Raw genomic sequence first — 19,934 nt, 5'->3', positions numbered from 1 at the left:
ATACCGTGCGTGGCCTTGAGGAGTTTGATGTTTAAGCGGTTTCCTTTCTGGAGTAGCATTACCTCTGAAGAGCATGCTCTTTGGAGAGAAGACATGCCCTGAGCCAGGCGTCCTCAGACTACGGCCCGAAGGCCACATGTGGCCGGCCGAGGACATTTATCCGGCCTGCTGGGTGTTTTTGCCGCCACTGCCCGTCCTGCTTAGCAGCCGACTCGTCCCGGACCCACAGTGCGCACGTGGGTCCAACGATGGGGGGACGGTAAACTGGCCCCCTGTTTTAAAAGTTTGAGGACCCCTGCCCTAAGCTCTTAACTCAGTGGCAGCCGTCATTCGAGCCAGCAGGGAGAGCAGTGTTATTTATGCTGAAACTGTCTTCTTCGAGGGCCACTTCCTGTTTTAAGCTGGAGGAAGCACACATCCAGAGACATCTGTGGTCCCGGAGCAGGCCGTGCACAGCGGAAGGGCCTGGCTGCGGACGTCATGGTGTGGCGTGGGTAACCCGCAAGGCACATCCCCAAGATGCCACCGGACCCCTCGACTAAGTGCCTCGACCAGCCGATGCTACTGTCCCTAACCCAGACACTTGGTGAAGGATGCCTGGTTGATTCGCCTATATTTGGACATAGTGTAGCTCATCATGTTACACATGGAGGCATCAAAACCAATTTTAAGGTGTGTGTTTTCCTGAGTAAAAGATCATAAATCAGATAAGTTCTTTCCCCTGGCTTACAAAAACAATATATATGTTGCTACATTAACAGTGATTTAAGTCAGCAGCCATTACTTAACTAAGCAACCCATTTATTTAGAGATAAAAATGGCAATTGATATGTTTTCCTGGTCATTAATCAGCATTAGCCAGTTGATGAGTCTGTCTGTTTGAGATATGTGTGTGCACCTGTCCGAGTGGTCCCTCTGCTCTTGGAAACGTGCTTGCAAGGGGTCTCGGAGAACTAATATAGACTTTTTAATTATAGTTCACTTGAGCATCTTCTACCAGGCAAGCTGCCACAGCTCTCTCTCACCAAGCATCCACGCAGCTGCTCCTGCAGTGTCTAGACCTGCCTTGGGCTAAGGCTCCCAGACTTCCGGAACATTCCAGGGAGACTCTCCCTTCCTCAGGGTTGCTGGTCTCCATCCATCTCCTCCCTGCCCAGCAAACTGGGTCTCATTGTTTCCCAGCCTGGTCTCCCGGGAGAGTAGCCTTTAGCCTCAGAAGTGGGACATAGCGTGAGCACAGGAAGGTGCCTGGGGAGGAAACCCTTTCGCCCCTCGACTCCAGCCCCCCACCCCTGCTCAGCAGAGTCATGCCCCCTCCCCACCCTCCCGTCGCTTCAGCAGAACTGGAAGTAAGTTCTTTATCTGCAGTCACACGGTGTGCTTTCAATTTTATTTTATCTAAGCAAGCCCTTCTCTTGAACCCGTCAAACTACCTTGTCTGGAATTCTAGAGTAATCTGTTGGCAGCTCCTCCTCTTGCATTTTCCTTTCTCGTCCTCCCACACACGGATGGCCCTGCCTTGAGTAGGTGGAATTGGAAAGCGCTGGCAGCCAGGCCGTGGCGGGCAGATGGCGCCACCACGCGGCAGCGTGGCGCCATAGGTCGCTAGGCAGGGTACGGAAAGGAAAAGGTAGCAGCTCCGGGGAAAGGCAGCTGAGGTGTGCTGCTGTCCCCATCCATGCTTGGCTCCTTCGGAAGTCACAGCCACAAAAGTTGAGGACCGTGTGTTTATATATACGAGTCTATAAACAGGCTCTGTGCGATTTACAAATAGTGGCATCTTTGTGTTCCAGCTATTTGACCCTGATGTTTCACCCCTCATGCAATGCAGCACTTAAAAGATTCATCACCACTGTATTGCCCCTGTGTCTGGAATAAAAGTACAGCTTTTATGTGACCCTACACGGCGGGGGGAAATGTGAGATGGGCCCATTGAGGAGCAGGAAGCTACTCTAAGCCTTTGGCGGTTTGCCCTGCTATAGGATCAGCGAGGTGAGAAGAGTCCTAACTTTACAACACCCAAAACTCAATTCGCTTTTTCTTTCTGTCACTCGGGGAAGTGACATGTGTCCTTTTCTAGTGACTTTGTGTTAAAATAACCTTAGTTATTCAGTTAGTCTTGGGAAGTGAAGAAGGGTCCAGAAAAGCCTGCCAGACGCGTGGGCGAGGCCACTCCAGGAGGATCTCGGGTAGCTGGCCGGCAAGTCACTTGTTAGTCTGTCCATCCGTCCGTCCCTTCAACCCACAAAGATTTGCCCAGCACAGGATTCATCATTTTGGAGAAAGATAACTTAGGACAACTATTCTATTCATTGCACCTGGGAAGATATACTTGAAATCATAGGATCAATGGGCTGCAAGTGGTCTTAAGAGATGAGCTTGCCTCTTAAGTATTATTTTAAACAGTTGAAGCTTTTGGAACAAGACCCTAAGTGCATACTCTGGATGGAATAGACACAGCCCTTCCCCCCACCGTATCCCACCCCACCCCCACCCCCACCCTTGGCAGAAAATCCCTGATCCCGCCCAAGGCCCCTGTTTTGCAGGTGAATACACTGAAGTTTCAGAGTGGAGAGTTAGTTGTCAAGGGTGATCGGAGTCCTGGCTCCTGAGTCCTGTGGCTCTTTGCTCTCTTTCCATTTCAGAGAGCAGATTGAACTTCCAGAATGTCTCAGAGCACTCTGCCTGCTTTCCTCTCAGTCCCAGCGTCCCCTGTGAGGCTCTCTCCCCGCCCCCCCTGCTTTCTTGTCATTTTTTCCCTTGTCACATTTGAACCTCATCCCTGCTACGCTTAGAACAAACACCTCAGAGCTTTCGAGCAAGATTTTGGGAAATGGTCTATTTCGTGCCTTGCAAAATAGAAAGAGCTCAAATAAAAGAAGCCAGGTGGGATTGGGGCTGGGAAGTGGACAGGGAGAAATGAATCTTCAGGGTTGACAGGCCCAATCTCCAGAGTCCCCTGCCAAACCCAGGCAATCTTGTCTCCCGCTGTTTGCTCTCTTTCCTTCTCTCTCCTTCCTTCCTGGGGCTTTGTTTGATGATGCTTTTGGAGCTCCCAGCAAGATCAGCATTTTACAGAAAAAAACAGTGGCAGCGTTTTGCCAATAAGATGTGACCAGTCCCTGCATCCGCATCTCCCCGATCTCCGCGCCAGCTGCACGTCCCCGGTTTTAGTTTGAGTGATCCTGTCGGACGGGAGCGTCCCCTCGCAGACTTGGTGCTCTGTATGCCCAGGTCTGTGCAGACGAATGTGATCTCTTCGGCACCTGGAAACCTGGTAACTCTCCAGACGGTGCGGAGGAGAATCTGGAACTTACCAGCAATTTGCCTGAGAAATGTGCCCATTGTGGCGTGTGGAGCTTGTGAGTCTCTAGAGTGAAGGGACAGATGGGTGGATGGATGACTTGATTTCCTGCCACCTGAGATTGTGAGAAACTGCTCAGTTCTAGTCTGGCGTTGTCTGTAAAGGCATGGAAGGGGTGATGCTATCATAGCACCATGGTTCAATCCTTTCGTGAGCTGCCACTCTTCTAGAAAGTGTATTTACCTCCAAAAATTAGCTCATCCATGCAGGATAAAACAAAGTCCTTTTCATCTTCCAGGGAAGAACTTACTTTCTCCCCCCTCCTTCCCCAAGTCGAATACAGTGAAACAATAGGAAAACCTTGTGCAATAATAAACCTTGTGTGTAATTATGTTCTTGATGCAAATCGGTCAGTCTGAACTCCACTGGACAGTGCAACAAGACGACGAGGACTGTTCGGTTGATTCTGCTGCTGTGTTTTGATCTGTGTTGAAAATCCAGTTTCTCTGAATTGGGATGGCATATTTTTCAGATGTGCTCCTTGGTGTTTTGCTTCCCTGCCATCTTTCCCTGTGTGCAGACGCCCCTGGGAGTGGAGGAGGACAAGGAGAGAGAAGTCACAGCTTTACGGGGGATCTTAACTCTCGAATTCCTAAGTGTTATCCAAAAAGAGGACCATGTAGCTTGGAAAAGAATTAGATACTGGAGAAAAGACTAAATTCCTTTGAACTGACCCATTTTTTTTTTTCTGGCTCCTGTGTGGAAATGGGGGCTCCAGGACAGGATAGTGTCAGGGGAGAAAGAAAATTTTTAATGCACATGTGAGTTCCAGGGTGTATGTTTTGACACACACACACACACACACACACACACACACACGCGAAATGCTCGTTTGTCCAATATGGGATTTGGGGGGTGATCCGAGAGAGGTCAAGGAACAGCGACACTGGCCACTCTGGACGTTTGTCCATCTGTTCCCGAGGCCCAGCAGAAAGCGGGTCCTGACACACAGGGAAGGGTACTGTGCCCCGCTGCGTACAGCTGCTCACACGCGGTGCTACTGGCACCCCGTAAGGCCCAGCCCTCCCCGCAATGCACTAGGGATCCGTGGCGCTGTGTGTGAGTTGTGAGTTGACCTGTGTTTTCATTTCTCATAAGTACATACTTACGAGTGGGATTGCTGGGTCCTACGGTAACTCTACGTTTAACTTTTTGAGGAAGGGAATGGAGTTTTAAAATCACTTGAGACTCCAAAATAAAAGGAACCAGATTAAACCAATAGTTTATTTCAACCTCTAAAGTTCTGTTCCTCAAACACAGAAGCGTCAGCACAAGCCCTTTGGGGGGCAATATCCTGCGTCTTGGTTCTGGAACCACAATAATGCTGTGTGTGGTACCGCAGTTGTAGGGAGCCTCCCTTGAGTGCTTGCTGTGTGCACTGTGCTGTCCTTTATCTTCGTTCTCTCATAGAATCGTGGTCACACGTGGACCCAATTTTATGCAGCCCCATTTTACAGACCCAGAAAACTGAGGCACTGGTACCTCGTCTGCGGCCCTGTGCCTGGTAAGGGCAGCAGCCAAGCCTGTGCCCAGGTCTCTGGCCCCAGAGCCTGCCTCTTTACCGGGACCTGTGGGGTGACACGGCCCAGGCAGGGTGGGGGGCCTGGGCGGGTCTGGCTCCCCGTTAGTTCCCGTCACTGTAGAGTGTGTTGAAGAGCGCGGGCTCTGGGCCCTGACTGCCTGGTTCAATCCTGGCTGTACCATCAACTCACCCTACAATCTTGATGGGTTGCTTTTCTTCACGCCTCGGTTTCCTAATCTGCCAAATGAGAATAATAGTATCTACCAAGATGGAGTGTTCCGATAATTAACTGAGTTTATTAAAAGCACTGGGAACAGAGCCCGGCACATAGCAGGGCTGTATCTGATGGACTTACTGTTTTTGCTTGCTGGCCCCCCCATCTCAGGCACTGCAGGTAGGTGGCCAGCCCCGTCCTTCTGTTCCCGCCCAGGTTGCAGGACGAGAGCTCCCCGCCCCCTGCCCACCCAGAGGAAGGACTGTCCGCGGGGAGCCCGGGTCTGGGAACGGGGGTCTCTGGGCGTGCAGGGCTGCTCCGCTCTCACGCTGCTTCTGCCCTTGCGTTTCTCGGGCTCCGTGCCGGACGCTGGCTGCGGCATCCTTTCCTCTTTCTCCTGCGACCCTCCCCGGCTGGTGTTGCCGTCCGGTCCCAGCAGTGGGTGTCCTCGGCCTTCGTTGGGTGGGGTACGCTCCTCTGTAACCCGCGTTCTCGCAGAGAGCGGAGCCTGGGCGGCTTCTGTTCTCTTCGTGGGACCCAGGACCCGGCTGCCTGCAGTCGCTCCGCACTGGGGACGCAGGTGGCCTGCCTGGAGTCCTGCAGGTGACTTCATGACAGGCGGCCCCTCCAGACCGCATGAGCTGCTTCCCTTCTGCTCCCCCAGTTCCCTGGAGTCACTCGCCGGCCCCTCCGACCCACCCACACAAGTCACCTTCTCGGAGTGCGGAGGGAGGTGGCTGTGCTGCCCGTCCCCGTCTGCCGAGCAGCCGTGTGCTCCCCCCCAGGAGCCACACAAGGGGCCCTTTATGCCACAGCCCCTTCCTCCTCCCCCGCCACCCCTAGCCGCCCCCACCCAGGTCCCTGGCGACAGGGCTTGGACATCTTGGCACGGGGAGCCCTGTCAACACAACGTCCACTCTGTTAGCCCGGAGCAGGCTGCAGGGGAGGGACGGGCCCACTCGGCTCTCTGAGAGCGGCAGTGTGGTTTCTTTGTGGCTTCCCCGGGCACTGGAGATGACACATGCTGCTTGTCCCTCCTCTGTTCCCGTGACCGCCCTGTCCGTCCTCCCCAACAGCTTGTGACAAGCAGCTCGGGGAAGAAAGCAAGTCTGTCCCCCAGGGCAGCCCGTTGAGGGAGCTGCAGGTGTGGCTTAGTCCGGGGGAGGGAGGGGTCTTCATTTGAAACCGTTTTGCTTGGTGGGAAGGCGGCTCCCGAGCGTCGGTGCCTGTGTGACACTCAGGGACGCGTGTCACTGAGGGGCTGCTCGCATGCATCGCTCGGTCCTCACTGTGGTCCCAGTATGGACAGGTAGCTCCAGGGCCCTGGCAGGCTGGGAAACTTCTCAGAGGCCGTTCTTCCTGCCAGGGGCAGATTCAGGATGTAACCCACGTCCATCCGATTCAGAAGCCTGTGAATTTGTCACCTCGGCCGGCGGTCACGGAACAGTCACGAAAGCTGACGTGTGCTGTGTGCCTTCCACGTGGAGACCCCTGCTCGTTGGCGCTCACGTGCTTTGTTGAAGCCTTAAAGCCACCCAGGAGGGGGACGTTACCATACCGGGTCACAGATGCAGGATGTGCCCAAGGGCACACACTGAATTGGGGACAGAGGTGGAACCTGAGCCCGAGTAGCTGGCTCCAGAGCCCGGGCCTCTCCCACTCTACTACTCTTCTGCCTCCCAAGCGATGCACCTGCTGTGACCATGAAGGTAAAATCTCCCCCCAACCCCCAGAGTGGTGCGGGAAATGAGATCAGCTCAGTTACAAAAAAGAAAGAGAAAAAGAGAAAGAAAGAAAGAAGAAATGGGCCGCAGAAGTTCTGATTCCATCAACTCAGAGTTCTGAGGAATGTCTCCTCTCCCACTGTTAATACTTGGAACACAGGTGGTAGAAGCTCTGATTTGACTGTCAGATGTGCCTTTAAAATCACGTCTCCTTTGGCGTGTTGAGAAACAGAAGCACGTATAGAAATCCCTTGGTGAGAGACAAAGATTTTCCAGCCGGCCTTACCGGAGGCAGACATTTATGTTAAAGAGGGTTTTGAGCATCCATCCAGATGTTTGTTGCAGAGGGAAGAACAGGAACCCTTGCCGGACACCTCCTAGCAGTGAGATGCCCGGGGAAGGGAGGAGTCCAAGGAGGTGGCACTGGGACAGTCTGGCGGCCTTCATGTCCTGACTCGGCCTCAGTGCCGGAGAGCCAATGCACAGCGTCCTCGGGGAGGATGGAGGTCCCGAGCAAGGGTGTCCTGTCCCGTAAGTTCCAGATAAGGAGCTCTAGAGGGATCATGCACCCCAGAAAGGTGTGCGGAAGTCCTAACTCCTGGCACCTGTGAGTGTAACCTTATTTGGCAGTAGAGTCTTTGCAGATATTATTAAGATCAGCTCCTACTGGATTAGGGTGGGCCCCAAATCCAACAGGTTTGTGTGCCCTTATAAGACAAGAACACACACACACACACACACACACACACGATAATGCCCCATGGCGACACAGAGGAGGAGGGAAGACGGCCACATGACAGGAGAGGTGGAGACCAGAGTGACGCATCTACAAGCCACGGAGTGCCACGGATCGCCAGGATAGCCGAGGACACGTCCTCCCCGGGCAGGGGGGAGCATGGCCCTGACCACACCTTGATTTTGAGTCTGTCCTCCAGGACTGAGAGTGGCAGTCCCTCCTGGACTTTCTCCCTCTCTCGGTTGACACAAAGCCCCGCGGCCACTCCATGCTCTTCTCTGTGCCGATGCATGTTGTTTTCCACACCCCTTTGGCGGCTTTGTTTTTTTGTTTCAGCAGGAGGGGGTTAAAATTTGGGGTTTTGCTCCCCCCACCACCCCAAGTCTCTCTGAGCTGGGTCTGGACCACGCTGGGGAAAAGCGCGGCCCTCCTCTCCCTTCCTCCGGGGCCGCTGCTGACGCGGGCCCAGGGGAGAGGCGGGCCGTCCCCCACATGGGAGCTATTAAACTGTCGCAAGAAAGAGGCCTTTGTCGCGGGGAACACGGCACTCGGCCCGGTCACAGAGACAGATTGTGCCAGAAAACAAACAACAACAACAAAAAGGTTCAACCACAGCATTCTTTGGGACTTCAGTCATCTGCCTCCTGCTTGTTCTTAAAAGACGAATTTCTTTTCTTCGGTGTGATTCCATGAGATAGGTTGTCAAGTCATTCTCTACAGAACTGGGCGCCGGGGGCCCTGCCCAGGCCATCTGCTCGAGGGGCCTCCACCCAGCTCCACGAGGTGGCATGACCTCGCACCTGCAGGTCGGACGGCAGAGGCGCCCCTGCACGGACAAGGGGGGCTCAGGGAGAACGAGGGCTGGAGCCAGGTGTTTTCTCATACTTCATGCTACCCACCTGTGCACGTAAGGATGATGAAGATGGCACATTTTATATCATCATACATTAATCATCACGCAGTAACTCCCCAGCCCCAGCAACTGTTATTTTACTTTCTGTCTGTATGCATTTGACTCCTCCAGGGACTTCATATAAGAGGAATCCCATGATATTTGTCCTTTCATGATCGGTTTGTTTCACTTAGTATAATTCCTTAGGGTTCATCCACGTTGTAGCATGTGTCAGAATTCCCTTTTTCTTAAGGCTGGGTAATGTTGTGTTGCATGGATACAAACCACACGTTGATCCATTCATCCGTCCATGGACACTGGGGAGGTTTTACTTTTAAGCTATTGCAAATAATGCTGCCTGTAAACATGAGTGTACAAATATCCCTTCCAGACCCTACTTTCGATCGATTCTTTTTGGGGTATATGCCCAGAAGAAGCATTGCTAAATCCTATGGTAATTTGACTTTTCATGGAACTTTGTCATGGTGTGTTTTATTTGCTCTTAATACTATGCCCTTGAGCAAAGTGGTCCTTCCTGGAATGATGAGACCCTCTCGGGCTCCAGGGCCTCACTCCGTGGCTGGGTGTGAGGGGTGCGTGCACCTGACCCTGACCTCCTGACCTCCGGCCCCGTGACCTGCACTGCTCACAAACCCACGGAGCTGTCCCTGCATGAGAAAGAGTAGAAAGAAATCAGGGGAGAGAAAGTGAGCATGAGGGGGCTACACAGATGCAAGGTGAAGTGGCTTTGAGTATATACACATATAGATCTGGGATTCCAGACTTTTCCATCCATTGTTGTTTAACCAAGTGAACCGCTCACTATTGGCCTCGCAAATGCAGCCACGTTCCCTCTTCGGCCAGGCAGGTGAACAGCTCCGCGCAGCTGGCTCTGAAACTGGGACAGCCATGGGAGGTGAACACCTGCAGGCTCTGCCACCTGTCTTCCCTCCCGCCCCATGATCACAGTGGGCTGCTGTTCTCCCATCTTTACGGAGGAAGCTAAACACAGTCTTCAGACTCAAGCTCTTCCTCTTCATGAAGCCTCAGTTTTCTCATCTGTTAAATGGGGTTTCCTTTGAGTAAATAAAAGAGAAAGGAGAGCCTTGGGTGGCACCTGGTGCATAGCAGACACGGAACACCCGGCGGAGGCTGACACCCAGCAGCAGGGGCGTGGGCATCTGCGGTTGTTTCTTCGTCTGCCTTCTCCCTTCTTGGCCGTTACTGAACATTATCTATGCACAGCCTTTGTGGTGGACTCTCGGTCTACATTCGAGGTCCCTGAATCCACCATTTACCAGTGGGGAAGCTCTGAAATGTTACCTCTCTGTGCCTCAGTTTGCTTTTTTTTTAATCTGTGAAATGGGGATACTCGGTGTTCCCCATTCACAGTGTTGGGGGACTAAGTGAGAGGGCACCTGGGAAGTGACCAGCACAGTCCTGAATGAGGGAAGTCACAGCTGTTGTTGTCACCATCAGATGCTGGCAGTGATACACGAACTGTGAGAGGAAGGGTTTGATTTTACTATTTAATAAGTGAAATCAGTAGGACTTGGGGTCCACTTAGAGAGAGGAGATGAGAACAACTAGAAACCCTCCCCCGAATCTCTTGGATTTGCACAGCTAGGTGGATATAAAGGACCTTTCACGGAGAGTGAGGATCCAATCAGGGAGGAGGAGTAGGAAGGGGAGTTTGATGATTGACTTATGGGCAAAGCATGAGCACGCTTTGGGCCGTACCCCTGTGGACCTGGCCATTCTGATCTCATTCAGAGAAGGGCGGTTCATGATCCCCACTTTCTCCAGGACAACGGGGTGGGCCTGCTGGCTACGCTGGGAAACTCTCCCGTCTACACTCCGGCCGGGGAGTGCACACCTCTGCCCAGGTGAGCCCTCCTCACACCCCCTGTGCTCGGCTCCCACCTTGTTACCCGGTTTCTGACCTGGGCTGTGGGTCTCTGGCTTCTAATTCTCTCATCCTGGCCTCTGACCCCTGACTCCATTATGCCCCCGGCCTGTGGATACGGAAGCCCCCCAGATCTCCCATTCTCTGTGGGCTAAGTCTCATCACCCCAGGCCCCAGTGCCACGTGCTGCCTGCTTGAACCTGCTGCTTCCTGTCTGCCCTCCCCTTTGCCTGGACTCTTGAGACTGTCCAGGTGAGACTGCTGCGTCTTGAGCTCCTTCTACGTCCTTCCTCGTTACTGCTGACTTTTCCGTCGCCCCCTCACTCCAGAATCTTGACTTGAATCCCTTCTCCATGCCGACTGACCTCACCTCTCCCCGTGGCGCCTGCGTAGTGTCTCTTGCCTGGCCCTGGATTCTCCCGGCCTGCCCCGGCCTGCTGCTGATGGTATCTCCACTCTGCCCCACGGTGTAGACTTTCAAGATAAAAAAAAAAAAATTCAATTTTTTTTCCTCTCTCTCTGTGGTTTAGTAAAATACACGAAAGCTTATCCTTTGACCAAGGGTCTTTGCAGAGGGAGAAACGAGGAAGTGCCGCAGCCTCCCAGGCCAGGATTGCCTCTAAGCTCTCTGGAAAGTTCCTCGTGTCACCCGGCGGCAAAGCGTTGGAAACCTTTCTAAGCAGATCAAAAACTCAAAACTCACAGACGCTGCTTTCTGGTAGGGCCATCCAAGATTTCAGCAACACATCCTGCAGATGTTCTCTCCGTACTGCCTTTTAGATCTCCCTCTATCAGAAAACGCTTTTTTAACTGAAACTCAGTAGAAGCTTTCACAAAAACAAAAAGGCTGACTTTTGTTGTTGCTTTGCCTTTGGGTCTTTCAAGATCTAGCGAGAACTAGCCTCGAGCTTGTAGGAAAGAACCGACACTGTCCGGCGCAGTCTGTTGGGTTCTCCCGGGCAGGCCCGCTCAGGTAGGCAGGCGCGTCCTGTATGGGGCAGAAGACAGCAGGGACAAAAGCGCCACTTGAGGTCACATGTCCTGCAAGCCTCTCCCCTGCCTGCCTGCCTTTCTGCGTGCACCTCTGCTGTGGCCGCCTGCTCGCTCTCAACTCCATGGCAGCGACTTCGAGGCATCTGAAACAAACGTGCTTAGACCGGAAGGCAACACTCTTGGTCCCATCTCTGCCGGCAGCCCTTGCAGGGCGGGACACCAGTCTAGTCCCCTGCTAAGCCTTCTGCTTTTGCGGCTGTCACTTTAACTGCTTCTGTCCAGGGTACAGAAGCATTTTCTCAAATTATAGGCCTCCCCCATCAATTTAGAATGCAGGATACAAACAAAGATGCCTTTCTCACACAGGTATATATTCCTTTCTGTTTCTGGCAGTCTTTCGTGTCTTTCGTGGGAATTTTCTAAAAGCTGAAAGAAGCAGTCTACACATGCCAAGCCTCTGAATTTTCCCCACCATTATCCCTGGAGCTGTGGCCACCCAAGGTGTGAGCAGACGCGATCTCACCCACGTGGTCACTTCACCCTCATGAGAGTCTCTGGCTTTGTGGCCGGAGTGTCCCTCTGTCTTCTTCACCTGCGGTCTGAGTGCTCCCACCAAGCCTCTGCCCCCTGTTTAGGTTTTGGTGCTTGCAGTACCAATTCTGTATTATTTAGAGTGTAGATTGGCTCTTTGGAACAGAATCCAAATCCACAGTGGTATAAATAGAAGGTTGTTTCTCTATTACCTAGAATTAAGTATGGTGACACCTTGGTCATGGGTGACTTAAAATGCGTCTAGATTTCCACTCCACCATCTCCAGCTCCATGGTCCAAGAGGGTACCCACCCATCGCTTGTGTGTCCCAAATAGTGGGGACCAGTCGAGAAGTTGCACCCATCTCTTCCCCTCCTCATTCCCTTGGCCAGAAGCTTCATGACCTGGTCTCATTTAGCTACACCCGGGGCTGTTTTTATTCCAAGTAGCTGTGTGTCCGGCCAACAGGCAGGGATTCTTTTCCTGTAGGGAACGAAGTGTAGCATCTGCCTTATGCAGCCACACTGAGCCCTGAGGGTTGCGTAGGGATGAGGCAGGCAGGTGGGGAAGGGAGGAAGGGGAGAGGCTGCAAAGGTGGGCAGGACCCGTGTCATCAGAGGCCTTGTATGCCGTGTGAAGATCTTACAATCCTGTCTCAGAAGCAAAGCAGATCCACGAAAGGGCTTTAAAAGGACGAGAGGGGATGCGTTTGGATTTGTGTTCTAGGACCATCACTTTGGGATGTTTGGTTTAAAATAGCATCTTGCTAGAAGTCCCGTGTGAAGACGTAAAATGACAAAAACTTTCAACAGTGCTGAAAATTAAGACAGCAATGTCTGGGAAGGATTTCCCCTAATTCTAACGGCAGTGGAGCTGGATGAAGAAAAAACGTTTGTCTGCCTGTGTTACTGGTAGTCTTAACTAAAATAATCTAGGAAGACATTGTGTGGGTTCTTAGAAATAACAGCAGTAATTTATAAGATTTACTAGATGGAGATTGTCTTAGTTCGTTTGTGCTGCTATAACAAAACACCATAGACTGGGTGGTTTGTAAATAGTTGGAATATATTTCTCGCAGTTCTACAGGCTGGGAAGTCCAAGGTCGAGGCACCAGCAGGTTCGGTGTCCAGGGAAGGGCTTGCTCGCTGCTCCGTAGACGGCACCTGTTGCATCCTCACGTGGCAGAAGGGACCCGAGGGTGTGAGAGAAATAGGGTGTTCCTTTCAACTTCTTTCACAAGAGCACAAATCCCATTCATGAGGCTCCACCCTCATGACTTATTCATTTCCCAAAAGGCCCCTCATCTTAATACTACCGTGTTTCCCCGAAAATAAGACAGGCTCTTATATGTATTTTTCCTCAAGAAGACACCCTAGGGCTTATTTTCAGGGGATGGGTTTTTTTTTTTTTTTTTTAAGTACGGTACAACAATCTACATTTATTCAAATATAGTTAAGTCGTCGTCTTCTGGAACATCATCATAACTCTCCAAACCCCGAATTCCCTCCTGAATTTCTTGCGACTCTATTTCCTTTAGAACCATTGGCCCCAATCTCTCATGTCGAGCCATAGAGCTCTCATGGGGCAGATGAGAAGGGCTGCTTGTCGTCTTTACTGCTCTGAGATGAAACGCATGGGTTGTGCAGATACACTGCGTAGCCACGCCCATTGCTAGGTCCTATTTTCAGGGTAGGGCTTATATTGTGCAAATGCTTAGAAATCCTGCTAGGGCTTATTTTATTGGTGGGTCTTATTTTTGGGGAAACACGGTATCACACTGGGTCTTAGGTTCCAACATACGAATTTTGGAGGGACACATATATTCCAATCATAGCCAGGATGAAAGAATAACAGGATATGATTCAAAAAAAAAAAAAAAAGAACAAGGAAAACAAAGGTGGGTGGATTAAAAAAAAAAAAAGACAATGAGAACCAGAAAGGAACTGAAATCATGGTACCAGAATAGAAAGTCACTGGCAGAAAATAAGAACAGTATTGGCACTGCAGAAAAAAACATACAAGCCTATGAAAGAAAAGTGATTATGTCTTCCCTGTATACGATAGAAAAAGAGACGGGGGAAACAGTAAGTGTGGTCAGCAGAACAGATGACCCAGAAACTTCTACATGTTCCCTAAAGAGCAGCTGGGTCAATGGGAACAGGAGCAACAAAGTTATAAATAAAAATAAAATTTCTGGAACCTGAGGTGGGTGGAAATCTGAGGGTAGAACTCACCACATTTTAGTTGGATTTAATGAAAGAAAACTGTAATTTGACATATCCTGAAAAAACTTTTGAATTACAAAGACATATAATTGTCACAAAACCATCCAGGTAGGAAAAGCAGATTATTTATAAAGGAATTAAGTTCAGTTTGATCAGAAGCTAGTTCAAGTGGAAAGGCACATTCATTGAAAGGATGCAGGAAATTAGGGGCAAGAAAATCTGCAGCCTCGTGAGCAACTGAAATTGAGCCTGGAAAGCAATTCATTCTCATTCTCTTTCTCCCTCTCTTTTTCTTTCTTACAGTCACATGCACATACATATTCAAATACTTCCTTCGCTTTGTATGCATGGCTCAATAAGGCAATTGATCTATATAATTTCTTTGCCCCACAATCACTGTGCATTGAACACATCTCTCTGTTAAATTTTAGCCAAGTGAGAGAGGGGACACTGGGCTCAGCTCAGCTCTGTTCAGGGAGAGACTGTCACAGCAGGTCAGAGACTGGCCTGTGTATCAGGTCACCTTGGGCCAGGTATCCACTCCTGGTCCAGTTGGTGGGCACCCCTATCAAAAAAAAAAAAACTTAGCTCTTTACTGATCAGGCAAATGGATTTTAAAAGAAAAAGGCTGAGCGACTTCACCCGGGTTTCTCGGAAAACAGAGCCAGAGGCAAAGTGTACACGCTGATTTACGAGGAGGTGCACTGCAGACAGGCAAGAGTGAAGGGAAAAGGAAGTGAATGACACAGGAGGGCAGGAAAGCAAGTGGGAGGCACACCATCAAGCCGGCCAGAGCCTCTCGAAACAAACCAGTTCTGGTGCTCAGACACGAGTGGAAGGACATCCTCAAAGAAACTGAACAAAAGGGGCAGAGGGGTTGTAGTCGAAAGAACAGCAATTTGTCTGATGCTTCCTGCTCCTGCTGCTTTGGTCCAAGCCCGCCTCCCTGAGTTGCGTTCACCCATCCGTCCAGGCAGCTGCTGTAGGTTCAGTGGGGGGAGCTGGGCACTGTAGCAGCCCTGGGTCCAGCCACCATGGGCAAGAAACCAAGCCCTTCCTCCAGGGTCAGGGGGGTGCCGAGACCATCCTGATGTTGGAAGATGAGGTGATAGGATACAGAAGGACAGTAGGAAAGTCACGATGTATCGGTCAGGGTCCTTCGGAGAAGTAGAACCAATAGGATGTGTATATACAAAAAGAGATTTATTATGAGGAATTGGTTCGCATAATTAGAGGGGCCGTTGAGTCCAAATCCACCACATGGGTCAGCAGGCTCAAGACCCAGGTGAGTTGATGGTACAGTTCGGTTTGAAGGCAGTCTGCTGGAGAATTTTTTTTTTTTTTTACTCCGGGGAGGATCAGTCTTTTAGGTCTGTTCAGACCTTCAACTTGCTTGGATGAAGGAGACCCACCCAGATTCAGGAAGGCACTCTGTTTTACTCTGACAACTAACATGCTCATCTATGCCAGAAACTCTCACAGAAACACCCATGACCACATATCTGGGCACCCTGTATCCCAGTCAAGTTGACACATAAAATTAACCATCACACATGAGGGTGGCGGGGGCTGCTCAGCTGGGATGCAGGGCAAGTGGCCCAAGGAACCAAGATGGGGCAGACTGTTCCCATATACTGGGCTTGGAAAGCAAATCGAGTACTGTATCTGTCACAAAATTATTACTTGGTAGTTATTTTACAGAGATTATAATTGATTATGTGTTTATCTTTAAATTTTATGGACTTGCCTCTTCTTGATGAGACCTTTATTATTTAAACTGGTTGAACTTCAAGAATATTTTTGGTTATGCTTGAGAAGAATGGCTAAAAAGAGGCTTCACGGATGGACTTAGACTTTTGTTTGGAGACCATCATTCTATGCCATAAGCTTTGCCTTCCGAAACAATTTTCTGTTTGGTGGAAAGAAGATGAATCATGACTTAATGATAACAGGCCAGATGCAGTGGCTCATGCCTATAATCCTATAACTTTGGGAGGCTGAGATTGGAGGAATCGTTTGTGGCCGGGAGTTTGAAACCATCCTGAGCAAGAGCAAAATCTTGTCTCTACGAAAAATAGAAAAATTAGCCAGGGGTGGTGGCATGTACCTGTAGTGCCAGCTACTTGGAAGGCTGAGGCAGGAGGATTGCTGGAGCTCAGGAGTTGAAGGTTGCAGTGAGTTAGGATGATGCCATGGCAGTTTAGCTGGGGAGACAGAGTGAGACTTTCTCTCAAAAAAACAACAACAAAAAAAACCCAGGATGAACATGCATGTCCTGTCCATGTAGGTGTGCCAAGGGGAATGATTGGGACTTTGTGCTTCTTATATAAGGAAATGATGATGTATTAAGAGTTGCTTTGGCCAGGTGCAGTGGCTCATGCCTATAATCCTAGCACTCTGGGAGGCCGAGGCCAGAGGATCGCTTGAGCTTAGAAGTTCAAGACCAGCCTGAGCAACAGCGAGACCCCATTTCTACTAAAAATAGAAAAATGAGCCGGGCATGGTGGCTCATGCCTGGAGTCCCAGCTACTCAGGAGGCTGAGGCAGGACTGCTTGAGCCCAGAGTTTGAGGTTGCAGTGAGCTAGGCTGACACCTAGCACTCTAGCCCAGGTGACAGAGCAAGCCTCCATCTCACAAAAAAAAAAAAATAGAAAGTTGCTTGAAGACACCTGAGTTCCTCAGTCCTTCTGCCTGGGTGCTCCCATTTGGTTCCCGCCAGCCCTACGGCACCACCCACATTTCCCTGCTCCTGCACGTGTCCGTAGTCTCAGGACGGGTCCACGTTGTTTCGGTTGTGATCAACATGACAAAATTGTCAATGAGATAGTTTACCTTCTCTTCCCCAAACTGTTAATAACTCTCAGAAATCTCCAGTGTGTGTTTTCTGTTTACAGCACATCTCAGTTTGGATTCGCCGTATTTCAGGTGCTCGACAGCCACACGGCTGCTGTACTGGGCAGAGCGTGGCTCCAGAGCCGTGGCTGTAACCCTTGGCTGCACGTGGGAACCGAATGCCCAGGCCCTTTCCCGCAGCGCTTCTGGTTTAATTGTGCTGGGCTGGGACAACCAGTAACCGCTGGGCAGATGGGGCGAGAACCACTATTCCGCAGCGAGCTCCCCCGGGGAAGCCGAGTCCTTCCCCTCCCTCTGGCCGGACCTCTCCCTCTCCTTCCCTGAGAGACTCACACTGTAAACAGAAATTAAGCAAGCTCTAACTTGGGTCACGGAGGGAGGAAAAACAGAAACGGGCTGGTATTAAATTCTGTCTGACAGGCAAGAGTGAACAAGCTGGATTCACTTGCCGTCTTCGGGTCTGTTTACCGATAGGCTCAGGAATTGTTTGTGTTGCCACTACCCTTTGAGCTTGCAGTGTGTTTCTCGGGTTCTCTCTTTTTGCCAGAGTGTTCTCTGAGCATTGAGGATCCTTCAGGGACACGGCAGATTTGGCCAGATATGCCCATGTGCACCTCCGGGGGAACAGAGTCCTCCTGGGGGGAATCCAGAGGGGACTGAAGAAATACATGGGACAGAAACCCAAGGATGCTGTGACGTCTGCACAACAGCCCATTCGTCTTTGCCCTCGACAAGTGAACTCTCCTTCTCTGCAGATAGAAACCAGTCCAGACAGACCACAGAGACTCAGGTTTCTAAATGCATCCAGAAAAGATTGTTTCGGGGAAGTGGACAAATGAGACATGAGGAATTCAATCAGCAGGAAAACAAACACGATGACACCCCGCATGTGAAAGCCAGGGTGTCGCAGGCACCTGTTTGCCAGTGCTAGCAGCTCACCAGCACCCGAGGCTCCACGTGGCCGGTTGGTCCCTGGCACTTAGACTTCCCAGGGAAGGCAGACGGCTGGAAACCATGTACTTAGGGACCAGAAAATTGCTGAGAGTTTTCTGAGGGCTGTGAAATCAGAGAAAAATATACAGAGGATCAAACCATTGGGAGGCAGGGACACTTGCTTGATCTTTTCTCTCTATTTGGATAGTTTTATTTTATTTTAACTGAGACAGAGTCTTGATCTGTTACCCTGGGTAGAGTGCGGTGGCGTCATCCTCAGCTCACTGTAACCTCAAGCTCCTAGGCTCAAGCGATCCTCCTGCCTTGGCCTCCCGAGCAGCTGGGACTACAGACTCGCACCACTGCGCCCAGCTGATTTTTCTATCTTTAGTAGAGACGGGGGGTCTCACTCTTGTTCGGGCTGGTCTCGAACTCCTGACCTCAAGTGATCCTCCCGCCTTGGCCTCCTAGAGCGCTAGGATTACAGGCGTGAGCTACTATGCCTGGCCTGTTTAGAGGGTCTTAATCCAATATTTGTAAAGTAAGTAACTAGTCCAAGCAAAAGATTGTTGCCATAGCGCTTGTGCTTGGAAGATGCACACAGTCGAGCCTCTGCCGTTGAGTTGGGTAGCCCTGTGTCTGCTGGGGCACCAAACCTTTCATACTGACCTTTTATGTTGACCGTCAGGTAGAGGAGATGGGCCAGCCCGTCCACCCTTGTCCATCCAGGCTGTCACCCAGATCCCACAATGGCAAATGACCGGCTGGTGTCAGTAGTACAGTGTGTCTGTGAGTAAAAGCGTTGATGCAATTGGATGAGTAGCTCACACGGAAACCAATTCTGCGAGTTGACTCATGACATGCACAGCCAGCCAGCTGTGCTTGTCAATGCAGAACTTTCACCACATTCAACCACATTTCTTTCGTTCTCCAAGAGTTTACATTCTTTAAGATAAAGGTGAGGGCCATGTATCCAAACACCACTTGTACCCCTATATCTATTGATCTTTTTTTAAAAAAAGATATAAAGGTGGGAGAAGAGGGAACACAGGACCTTGATGACCAGCCCCTTACTCCGATCCCAACCGCTATGGTGTCCTTCTGCCACTCTTTTAATGACATGTTTTTAGTTTTCATTTATATCATTTGCAAGACACAGAAATACCATTCATACTGTCCTAAACTGGAAGGAGAATTTATTGGTTCACAGAGCTGAAGAGTCCAGGGATGCTAGCTTCAGGCACCGTTTGGTCCAGGAGCTCAAACTGTATCATCCAGCCTCTGCTTATTTTTCTCTCTCTCTCGGCTCTGCTGTCTTCAGCGTAGGTAGGCTTGGTTTATTCCCAGGCCCCATGTGGTGGGAGGACAACTTCCTGCCCACAGCTCTAACCCTCTCCCCTCCCAGGTTCACGTCCGACAGAAATAGACCATCTCCTCGCAGTAGTTCTCTTGGAGTCTGATGAGACCAACGTGGGCCACATATTCCCCCCTAGGACCGGTCACTGTGACCAGAGAGGAGGAACTGCACTCATCGCCCAGGGTAGGGTGTCAGCCTGATCCCTGGAGCTCAGAATGGAGCCCCACATGGCCCGAGAGGGGAGGGAGGGTCCCATCAGGTCATGCTAAGGCGGTATGAGATGTGACCTTCACGCTCTTGGTCTTTCATGGCTGATTCTGTTGGTGGTTCTTGGACACGAGGCACAGAGACGGCACTTCGGCTTTTTCTGTGACCATGTTACTTCATGCATAGAGTGTCTACCATCAAGTTCAGGGCCCTGCAGGACCCAGCAGAAAGCGCATTGGAAAAAAGTGCTTTGCCAACAGCCCAGGCTTTGCCAACGTATGTCTTCATCTTCCCTGTAATTCCTTGGGACCTGCGAAGGTATCTGCTTCCTTGTCGTCTCTGGTCTCAATAACAGAGAAGAATTGGGGAACTACCTTTCAGGGAGGAGCCCAGTACCTGTTACAGGCAGGGACCCTGAAGCCAGACTTGCTGGCTCCAAGTCGAGGCTCTGCCTTGTCCCAGCTGTGTGGCCTTCA

At 50.8% G+C, this 19,934-nt stretch overlaps 1 protein-coding gene across 4 annotated transcripts in view; it reads left to right on the top strand.

The window, feature by feature from the left end:
- Positions 1-19,934, top strand: part of SLC39A11 (solute carrier family 39 member 11) — a 387,039-nt gene that overhangs the window by 334,225 nt on the left and 32,880 nt on the right. Inside the window, exon 8 of one of the 4 annotated variants that reach the window (XM_075994708.1) lies at positions 383-1,244. The exons of the other annotated variants lie outside the window; for them this stretch is intronic. Within the exon in view, the coding sequence (XP_075850823.1) occupies positions 383-542 (160 nt within the window). The 3' untranslated portion in view covers positions 543-1,244. Of the gene's footprint in view, positions 1-382; positions 1,245-19,934 lie in introns of those variants that run through there. 4 annotated transcript variants of the gene reach the window in all.

This window comes from Microcebus murinus, chromosome 18, assembly GCF_040939455.1.
Source record: "Microcebus murinus isolate Inina chromosome 18, M.murinus_Inina_mat1.0, whole genome shotgun sequence".
Classification (NCBI taxonomy): Eukaryota; Metazoa; Chordata; class Mammalia; order Primates; family Cheirogaleidae; genus Microcebus; species Microcebus murinus.
This window is presented reverse-complemented; position numbering and strand designations above follow the sequence as displayed.